Source organism: Chiloscyllium plagiosum, chromosome 40, assembly GCF_004010195.1.
Source record: "Chiloscyllium plagiosum isolate BGI_BamShark_2017 chromosome 40, ASM401019v2, whole genome shotgun sequence".
In the NCBI taxonomy this organism is placed as follows: domain Eukaryota; kingdom Metazoa; phylum Chordata; class Chondrichthyes; order Orectolobiformes; family Hemiscylliidae; genus Chiloscyllium; species Chiloscyllium plagiosum.
This window is the reverse complement of record NC_057749.1, coordinates 745,187-755,387: the sequence shown is the minus strand read 5'-3', so window position 1 is coordinate 755,387 and position 10,201 is coordinate 745,187. Positions and strand designations below refer to the sequence as shown.

Sequence of the window (10,201 nt, the reverse complement as noted above, 5' to 3'; positions counted from 1 at the left end):
ATCCAAGTGCCTCTTAAATGTTGCAATTGTACCAGCCTCCACCACTTCCTCTGGCAGCTCATTCCATACACGTACCACCCTCTGCATGAAAAGGTTGCCCTTTAGGTCTCTTTTATATCTTTCCACTCTCACCCTAAACCTATGCCCTCTAGTTCTGGACTCCCCGACCCCAAGGAAAAGACTTTGTTCAATTATCCTATCCATGCCCCTCATAATTTTGTAAATCTCTATAAGGTCACCCCTCAGCCTCCGATGCTCCAGGGAAAACAGCCCCAGCCTGTTCAGCCTCTCCCTTTAGCTCAAATCCTCCAACCCTGGCAACATCCTTGTAAATTTTTTCTGAACCCTTTCAAGTTTCACAACATCTATCCGATAGGAAGGAGACCAGAATTGCACACATTATTCCAGTAGTGGCCTAACTAATGTCCTGTACAGCTGCAACATGACCTCCCAACTCCTGTACTCAATACTCTGACGAATAAGGGAAACCATACCAAATGCTTACTTCACTATCCTATCCACCTGTGACTCCACTTTCAAGGATCTATGAACTGCATTCCAAGGTCTCTTTGTTCAGCAACATACCCTAGGACCTTACCATTAAGTGTATAAGTCCTGCTAAGATTTGCTTTCCCAAAATGTAGCACCTCGCATTTATCTGAATTAAACTCCATCTGCCACTTCTCAGCCCGTTGGCCCATCTGATCAAGATCCCGTTGTTATCTGAGGTACCCTTCTTCGCTGTCCACTACACCTCCAATTTTGGTGTCATCTGCAAACTTACTAACTATACCTCTTATGCTCACATCCAAACCATTTGTATAAATGGCAAAAAGTAGTGGACCCAGCACTGATTTTTGTGAGACTGCACTGATCACAGGCCTCCAGTCTGAAAATCAACCCTCTCACCACCACCCTCTGTTTTCCACTTTTGAGCCAGTTCTGTATCCAAGTGGCTACCTGTCCCTGTATTCCATGAGATCTAACCTTGCTAACCAGTCTCCCATGGGGAACCTTGTCAAATGCCTTACTGAAGTCCATATAAATCACATCTACCGCTCTGCCCTCATCAATCCTCTTTGTTACTTCTTCAAAAAACTCAAACAAGTTTGTGAGACACGCTTTCCCATGCACAAAGCCATGTTGACTATCCCTAATCAGTCCTTGCCTTTCCAAATTCATGTACATCCTGTCCCTCAGGATTCCCTCCAACAACTTGCCCACCACTGACGTCAGGCTCACTGGTCTATAGTCCCCTGGCTTGTCCTTACCACCCTTCTTAAACAGTGGCACCACATTAGCCAACTTCCAGTCTTCCGGCACCTCACCTGTGACTATCAATGATACAAATATCTCAGCAAGAGACCCAGCAATCACTTCCCTGGGTTCTCACAGAGTTCTGAAGTGCACCTGATCAGATCCTGGGGATTTATCCACCTTTATGCTGTTTTGGGGAAAATCATCAGTCTCAGAGTGAGAGTCGGGGTTCAACGACAGAGTTTATTGTAGAAGGAAATACCAGAGCTCCAGGAGAGAATGACACTAACAGCACATTTCAAGACACTCTCAAACGAGAGCACATGTCAAGACACTTTTATACGTGTTGTGATATAGTAGGTCAGTGATGAGGTTATTGTCTTTGTAACATAGTTTGTTTGTTGTAAATATTGCAGAATCGTTGATAGTTTCGATGTAGTCATTGTCAGTTCCAGTGCAGCCTTTGTTAATTTCACTGCGGTCGTTGTCAGTTTCAGTGTAGACATTGTCAGTTTCAGTGTCTGCATGGATGTTCATTGCTGTAGTAATGGGCACTAATCGCTCTTCCTTAGAAGGACAATTACTGCAGCTCTGGCTATTAGCATTTCGTATTGAATCCGTATCAAGCTGTTAGCATTTCTATAAGAAGTGTTGGCTGGACCCAGTCACCCCAGGCAGTATTCATTATTCATGTGTATTCTCTCCCCCATCCACCTTAAACTAATCAACTGGGATGTGAGTGCATTGTGCTGGCATTTTGACCCCAGGCAGTATCTGTGTTTGCTCTGCTGTCCCTCTCCATATTGTGTCCAGCGGCCATCTTGTGTGTCCATCTGCCCCGTGCCATCTCCCACTTCACTCCCCTCATTGTGGTCATGGAGGCGACTTCGGAGATCTCCCGCAGACCACCCAATTTACATGTAGAGTTAGGTCATCTCTAGGAGTGCCTCCTCCCAAGGGGTATCATGGAATGCCAATTTCATTGGTGGCTCTTCTGTGGTGACACTCACTGCTGGTACAGTTCTCGTCAGTGGCACCTTACAGCAGAGCTTTAAACACCCGAGACCCACTCAGAATACTAGCATGAGTGCAATGAGGAGAACTATCCTGTGTGTCAAATAGGATCCCCAAGATTTACCTAGCAACTAATTTAGCCAGCTGTTTGTAATTGTGGTTCTTTGTCAAAAATTATCTAGCTGATCTTGGATATTCCTGATGGATTCTGTAATGTTATAAAACTCATCAACAACATGGGTGATACAGTTGTCACCAATAATTGTACAAACTCACCCTTGTTGTGCTAATTGATAATGCTGTGTACAGTCTGAGTTCAGCCAACTCTGTCTTAATTGCTTCCAGAGCTTTTGAGGTATTATTGCCTCCGATAGTCAGGCCACATACAAGGTAATTTCAGTTTTTAGCACTGACGATCTCTGCTGCACCCCCCAAAGATAGAAATCCCAGAAATCCATACTCCAGTGATGACCCCAAATTGGTGGGGACCTGCCTGTCAGCACAGAATTCCTGACTCATGGAGCGGGTCACTATCCTTCTCCGAACATGTCCCCCACTGGGGCATGGCACAGTAAGGGGCGCAATTGTCCCTACCACGAACACTTTTGGGAGGTCTGGGGTGTCTGTTACTTAAGTCCCCGTAAATAGAAAAACAAATCCCTTCGCATCTCGGTAACATACGTTGTCCTGCCCTTCCGTCTGTCTGTCCACCCACGTCGCCCCTGATCCCTTGGGTGCCATCCCACTTGGTAAGTGTCAAATGGGTATGTCCATGTGGCAGAGCTGACATGGGTGTCATTGCACTGACCACATATGAACTGCGGGTGTAGATAAACTGTCCACTCGTGACCGTACGGTGCTGATAAGTGCACTGAGTCTGGGCGCATGAATCATTTTTAGGAACCAGAGCAGAAACATATCCCCATCCCTGCCTTGTGAAAGAGTGGTTAATTACCAGGTTTTAAGTGGGTCTTCCCTTCCCTAGGCTGGGGTGCCCGGCCCCATGGGCTGGTGGTCCTGTCCAGCTGCACACATCTACCATGGAGTCCCTGCCTGTATTTCCCTGTCTGCCCTTTACATGCTGCTTCCAAGGTGTCTCTACTTTATACAGGTCACGAGGGGTCCACACTGGGGTATCCACAAATAGGGACTTCTCTGATCGTACCAGTGTGTAGCAGACAGTTCAGTTCCCATGCAAACTTAGGTGGGTTTTATAGAAGAGGTTATCTTCAAATCCTGACATGCTCCCAACAGTCGCGACACTTAACCACAGTGAAATATATACAGGTATACATTTTGCAGTTAAAATAAAGTTAACAGTCAAAGTCTTTCTGGATCAGTGGTGCTGGAAGAGCACAGCAATTCAGGCAGCATCCGACGAGCAGCAAAGTCTTTCGTCAGGAAGTGCAGTGGTGCTTCTGTGTGGTTTATTCTGTTGTGTTCTCTGTGCTCCCCTCTGGGGTGACTGTCTTGTCTGCCTTTGCTGCTTGCACCTGGAGAATGATCATTAGTTTGGTCACAGGAGTCTTTAAACGGTTTTAGTTGGGTCCATGTGCCTTTCCCTTTAATATCTATGCAGACACAGGTGTCCCCACTTATTACCATGTCGTATGGCCCATCCCATTTTGGGGCAAAGCCTGGTTTGTCGGGCAGTGCTCGCACCAGGACACGGCTTCCTGCTGCTGGGACATCAAGGAAGATTTCCAGTTCCTCTGCCTTGTCCTTTTTGTCCTGTTTATCAATTACAGATTTCCGCATCCCTTTCAATTGGGTGCTTAATTCTATCACATATCACTAAATTTTGTCTTTTAGTGGACCCACATCGGTACCACCTGTGATTATTGTCTCTGGCACTTGCATTGCTTGCCTGGTCATTACTTTATATGGTATTAGCCTGGTTGCCTGATTCATGGTGGCTCTCAATCTCAGTAGTCTGGCTGGCAGCATTTCAGCCAGTGTTCCACCTGAGGTTTGTATAGTCTTAGCTAAAGCATTTTTGAGCGTTCTATTCATTCTCGCTACCATCCCTGAGCTCTGGGAGTGATAGGGAATGTGAAATTTCTGTATAATGCCGAGTAATTAGCAGGCAGTGTTCATGACTTTTCCTGTAAAATGTGTCCTTTGGTTGGATTCAATCTGATGAGGTACTACCCACCTCGGGATTACCTCCTCTGCTAATATTGTAGCTACAGTGGTCACAGTGCAGCTTTTGGTCAGGAATGCCTCTATCCACCAGGTAAATTGATCTATGATGACCAGGCAGTACATTTTCCCACGGGAGGGTGGTAGTGACCCTGTAAAATCTATCTGAAGGTGTTCCCAGGGTCTTCTCGGTGTGGGCTGGTGTCCCATCCTAACTTTTATGGGTCTCCCTGGGTTAAGTTGTGCACAAACCATGCATTTCCAGTACTTGGCCACGTCTCTTCACATTCCCTTCCACCACCACTCTCTCCCTAGGCTTGCTATCATGGCCTCGCTACCTATATGGGAGAGTCCGTGGTGCAGTTCAAACAATGTGTTCTGTATAGACATTGGTGCTACCACCTATCTGCTTGCCTCCAGACACCATCCTCCCCTTTGGTGCTACCTGTGTGGACTGACTTTCATCAATCCTCCCAGACATAACTGTTTCTAACTTATCATTTATCACGGCCCATCCTGTTCGGGGCGACCCTGCTATGTATTTTCGTGACCCGTCCACGAAGAGGGTCTCCTCGGCTGTGACTAAGGGGGGGTATCCTTTACTTGCCCCCTATCCTCATCCCCATCTGTATCCCCACAGCTGTGTGGTTCCCCTGTGCCTAGAATTCCCTCAGCTGGGTTTTCTCCCGTATCCCTGACTATTATCATGGACTGATTTAGGTAAAAGGACTGCCTCCCACTTTGCCCTTTCATATTGGAGACGACCCTCAGTTTCCCTGTGTTTAGCATCTCTACTAGGGTGTGTTTAGTGTGGAGGATGCCATTCCCTGTCATTACTATGGGTTCCTTAACCCTAAGGCTGCTATGCACCTGGGCAACCCGGTGACTACTGGCCCTTCTTTAGTTGGGTAGTACGCATGGGCCTTCTCCTGTTACCATGGTCTTGGGTGACCCCTCCCTCATTATTACAGAGGACGTGAAAATCCTCGCTGGGCTCTGGAAGCCCTAGCCTGGGGGCCGATGTTAGTCGAGTTTTAAGCTGACTGTATGCCTCCTCCTGTTCGGGCCTCCAGGTTACAGGTTCCAAGGTGGGCTTGCCTCTTTTAATTAGTCTCTGGATCGGTACAGCCAATTTTGCGAACTCGGGGATAAAGCTCCGACTGGAGTTAAATAGCCCTGTGACCTTTCTGACTCCTCTGACAGTGGCAGGTCGTGGCATCTGTTGGATTGCCTTCTTGTGGTTGTTGGGCATTCCTTTCAGTCCCTGGTATAAGACTTGTGTTTTGCCAATCTGTGCATTTGTGGGGCTGCCTTTTAACCCTGCGGTTGGCAATTCCTAGCCCTAAAGCTTCCTTATGTCCTAACTCGGACTCTGAGGCAATTAGGATATCACCTACATACTGGAGGGCAGTGCTACCCTCTGGTAAATCTACTCTCTTTAGGATGTCGCTCATCACTCTGTGAAAAATAGTGGGGCTGATATGGAACCCTTGTGGCAGGCGAGCCCATTACACTGCCTGCCCCTTACTGTAAAAGCGAATTTATTCTGGGATTCAGGGTGTAATGGGAGAGACCAGAACCCATTGGCTATGTCTAAAACAGGAAAAATCTTGTGCACGGGGCTAAGTCATTTAAAAATGGTGAAGGGGTCTGCTACAATGGGATGCAATTTGCGGGTGACCTTTTTTTGTCCTGTATAATCAATGGTGAGCCTATAGCTCCCATCAGGGTTTATTGCTGGCCACGCTGGGGAATTAGTTGTACTTGTGGTTTCTTTCAGCATTCTCTGTCTCACTCGTCCTTTCACTATCTCCACAACTGCTCGTTCTGCTTTGGGTTTTAGTGGGTATTGCCGATGGGGCTTATGCTCTGGTCCAGGACCCCTTATCGGGTTTATGTTAACTCGACCTGTATCTAACTGTGTTCCTGCCCATGCTCTGGGGACAGAGGTGCAAATGGCTTCGAATCCCCCCATGTTTGAGGTTCCAGTCCCTACTGGTGACTGGAGACTGGAGACACTTTAATGTTTTAAGGAGCCCTGTAAGTTTCCCAATCTCAGTGTTCTGACCGTCCTGTCTGGGCCAAATCAATTTGCCTTTTGCACAATCGATTAGAACATTATATTCTCTCATGAGATCATAGCCTATTATGGTGTCTTCATTATTTTGGTATACATAGAATCCCATGGCGATATATATGTTATTTATTTTTACAAGGATAGTTTCGCTTCGCTTTTATCCCCTCCTGCCCCAGTTTAATGAATCATTTTATTTGTATGGGATAAGGGTAGGTTTGTGATGGATACAGCTGCTCCTATGTCTATTAGCATCTCACATTTCCTCCCTCCTATTACTGTGGGTACGTAAATTCTCCTCTCCCTTACCCTCATGAATAGGGGCAGCTGGTTGTCACCTCTGCTGACCTCGGGATTCCCGTGGTTCCACGGTGTTCCGGGTGGTGTTTGGGGGTGCCCCATGCTTTTCCCAGCACACTGCTTCTATTCTATTGCAGTGGCTACAGTATTTTACATTGTTCCCTGGTCTATCTCCTACTTGTGCAACCCTACACTTTCTGGTAAAGTGACCCTGCCGCCCACAGTTGTATCAGGATCGGTTTATTCTACTCTCGTCTCTATTACAGTAGGCTGCTTTGTCAGGTCTTGCCTTTATCGCAGGAGCTTCTGCCTCCTGTACCCCCACTAGTCCACTCAACTCGATCATCATAATCCTGGGACATTATCACTCCCATTTTCAGGATGGCTTGGTGGGTGCTAGAATGCCCATCTCTAAAAGCTTGGATGAATGCCCGGTAACGCCCGATCTGGGTTTGCTGCCCTGAGCATTCCTGATAGACCCTAAATAATTGTTCCCCATAGTCAGAGACTCCTTCCCCTTTAAGTTGCTTAGTGTTCGTGATCGTGCTCCAGATTGTAGGAGCATTTCCTAGCACCCTCTGGATTTCCTCTTTAAAATTGGTAAAAGGGGCTTGCTGGGTATCTATCTCAGCTGTCAGGGCAACGGCATGTGCCTACCGTTCTCCCCTAAAGTCTCAGGCTGCTGTGGCATTGGGTCCAGTTACCTGTCTCCAATTGTCTGCTGGGCAAGCTGCCCAGACCAGCTGGTGTATGTCCCTCAGGTGTAGTTAGTGCCTTATCCATACACCATCCAGCTCTTCCCAGAATCTGGTGTCTGCGCTCCGGGGCTGTAGTTTGCCCAGGGAGGCCATAATCTGATGCCACTCCCCTGGGGTGAAGGGTTTATAATTCACTTTGGGCTGTAAGTCTGTCCTCCTCTCGTAACTGGCGCTAAGTTATACTCTTGCATGGGTTGTCCAACAGAGGAAGCAGTTGTTCCCTACTGGACGGTCTCGTAGGGAGAAAGCGAATCCACGTCTGAATGTTTGTGCACCTTTCTTAGCTCTATCTCAAACTCTTGTATTCTATCCTCCAGCTGTTTAACTTGTTCCCGGCCCTTTCTCCACATACTCGTTCAATTAGGCCCGATAATTGGTATACTAACATTGCTCCTATTTTATTAGTTTTATTCTGTTTCTGCTTATCTATCCACTCTTTGTTGTGCTAATGTCTGGGATGGATCCCAACCACTTCATTTCCTCTGTCAACCCTTGTCTGTCTGCCTTGTATTTCTCAATAAGGGAACCTGTAGTATACCCCTTAAAACTTTGATCTGCCATTTAGCAGATTGTGTACCCCCGGATACCACCAACAGTAAAGTGTTCCTAATCCAGTGGGGACTTTGCTCCCCCTGGCCAATAGTACTGTCCCAGCACCGTCTGTACGACCGTAGCAACCTCCTAGCAAGGTGTGCTTTCTACCGATGGGACTCTTTACTCTCCCGGCCACCTCTACTGATCCAATGCCTCCTGATAGGCCCAGAAACCTACCTCTAGCCTGGTCAGCTGTCTACCCATGGGAGTCTTTACCGTCCTGGCCATCGCCACTATTCAAGCTCTGTTGTTCTACTACGGACTGACAGGGTATCACGTTTACTTACAGTGTCCATGCTCCCCACCTCAGTAACGTGCGCTCCACTGAGGTAAGCCTCTTGGTCAGAGTGATCAGCTCCTCTTCCTCACTACATTGGAAGTTACAAGTACAGACAGCACCCAATCTTTAACTTAAACTCTAATGGACTCTGTGTTGTTCGTCCTGACAGAGTCCAGTGCTCCCTGACCTTGTCACGTGTGCTTCACAGCTCCTAATGCCCTTGGCGCATCAATTCCCATTTCAAATCCCAACCTTCGCGTGGGTAGTCAAGCCCTCTTAACAACCGGTTAGGTGCAGGGCTTTTGAGACAGACACTATCTTGTCCTCTAGCTGTTTCAGCACAAGCTATAGGTTCTTACAGCAGTTAATACAGTAAACACTTATTCTCCACAGATATTCAGTTAATTTCTTTTAACTCAATACTGTAGCAAATTAGACGCTAAAATCAGAATATCTTTTAAACTGTATCCTTGGCCCGGTCTGACTCTTCCCATTTGCAGGTACAAACTGGTTCTTACCCCAGCTTCCCGATCGTGGCCTTTGACCCGGGCAACAGTAATAAGACCCCTGCTCACAGCGCCAATTGTTGTGAGAAAAATCACCAGCCTCGGAGTCAGCGTCAGGGTTCAATGACAAAGTTTATTGCACAAGGAAATACCGGAGCTCCAGGGAGAACAAGACACTAACAGCACAGTGGTCAGCTATGAGTCTTCTCTCGACCCTGAGCACATGTCAAGAAACTTTTAGATTAGATTAGAATAGATTCCCTACAGTGTGGAAACAGGCCCTTCGGCCCAACCAGTCCACACCATCCCTCCGAAGGATAACCCACCAGGACCCATTTCCCTCTTGACTAATGCACCTAACACTATGGGCAATTTAGCATGGCCAATTCACCTGACCTGCACATCTTTTGGAGTGTGGGAGGAAACCGGAGCACCCAGAGGAAACCCACGCAGACACAGGGAGAGTGTAGAAATTCCACACAGTCTGCCCAAGGCTGGAATTGAACCTGGAACCCTGGTGCTGTGAGGCTGCAGTGCTAACCACTGAGCCATGTGATACAATAAGTCAGTGATGAGGTTATTGTTGCTGTAACGTAGTTTGCTTGTTGTAAACATTGCAGAATCATTGTCAGTTTCGGTGTTGACATTGTCAGTTTCCGTGTCTGCACGGATGTCCATTGCTGTAGTAATGGGCATTGATTGCTCTGCCTGAGAAGGACGATTACTGCAGCCCTGGATTTTATATTGAATAAGTATCAAGCTGTTAGCATTTCTATAAGAGGTGATGGCTAGACCCAGTCCCCCAGCGAGCAGTGTTCGAGCAGTGTTCATTACTCATGTGTATTCTCTCTCCCGACCCACCTTTAACTGATCAATTAGGTTGTGAGTGCATTGTGCTGGCATTCTGGTGGCTCCAGGCAGTGTCTGTATTTGCTCTGCTGTCTCTCTCTATGTTGTGTTCTGGTGGCCATCTTGCGTGTCCGTGTGCCTAATGTCATCTTATCCCGTGCCATCTCCCACTTCAATGTGTTTCACGATTTGGATGCGAGCAGAAGAGGTACAGTTAGTAAGTTTGCAGATGACACTAAAATTGGAGGTGTAGTGGACAGCGAAGCAGGCTACTTCAGATTACAACAGGATCTTGACCAGATGGGCAGAGAAGTGGCAGATGGAGTTTAAATGCGAGGTGCTGCATTTTGGGAAAGCAAATCTGAGCAGGAATTATACACTTAATGGTAAGGTCCTAGGGAGTGTTGCTGAACAAAGAGACCTTGGA

At 47.2% G+C, this 10,201-nt stretch overlaps 1 protein-coding gene across 2 annotated transcripts in view; it reads right to left on the bottom strand.

Moving 5' to 3' along the window:
- Window positions 1–2,054: 2,054 nt before the first annotated feature.
- Window positions 2,055–10,201, bottom strand: part of ca12 (carbonic anhydrase XII) — a 100,485-nt gene continuing 92,338 nt past the window's right edge. For both annotated transcript variants that reach the window (XM_043680137.1, XM_043680139.1), the window contains exon 12: window positions 2,055–3,764. In XM_043680137.1, the coding sequence (XP_043536072.1) occupies window positions 3,635–3,764 (130 nt within the window). In that variant the 3' untranslated portion in view covers window positions 2,055–3,634. The remainder of the gene's footprint in view (window positions 3,765–10,201) is intronic.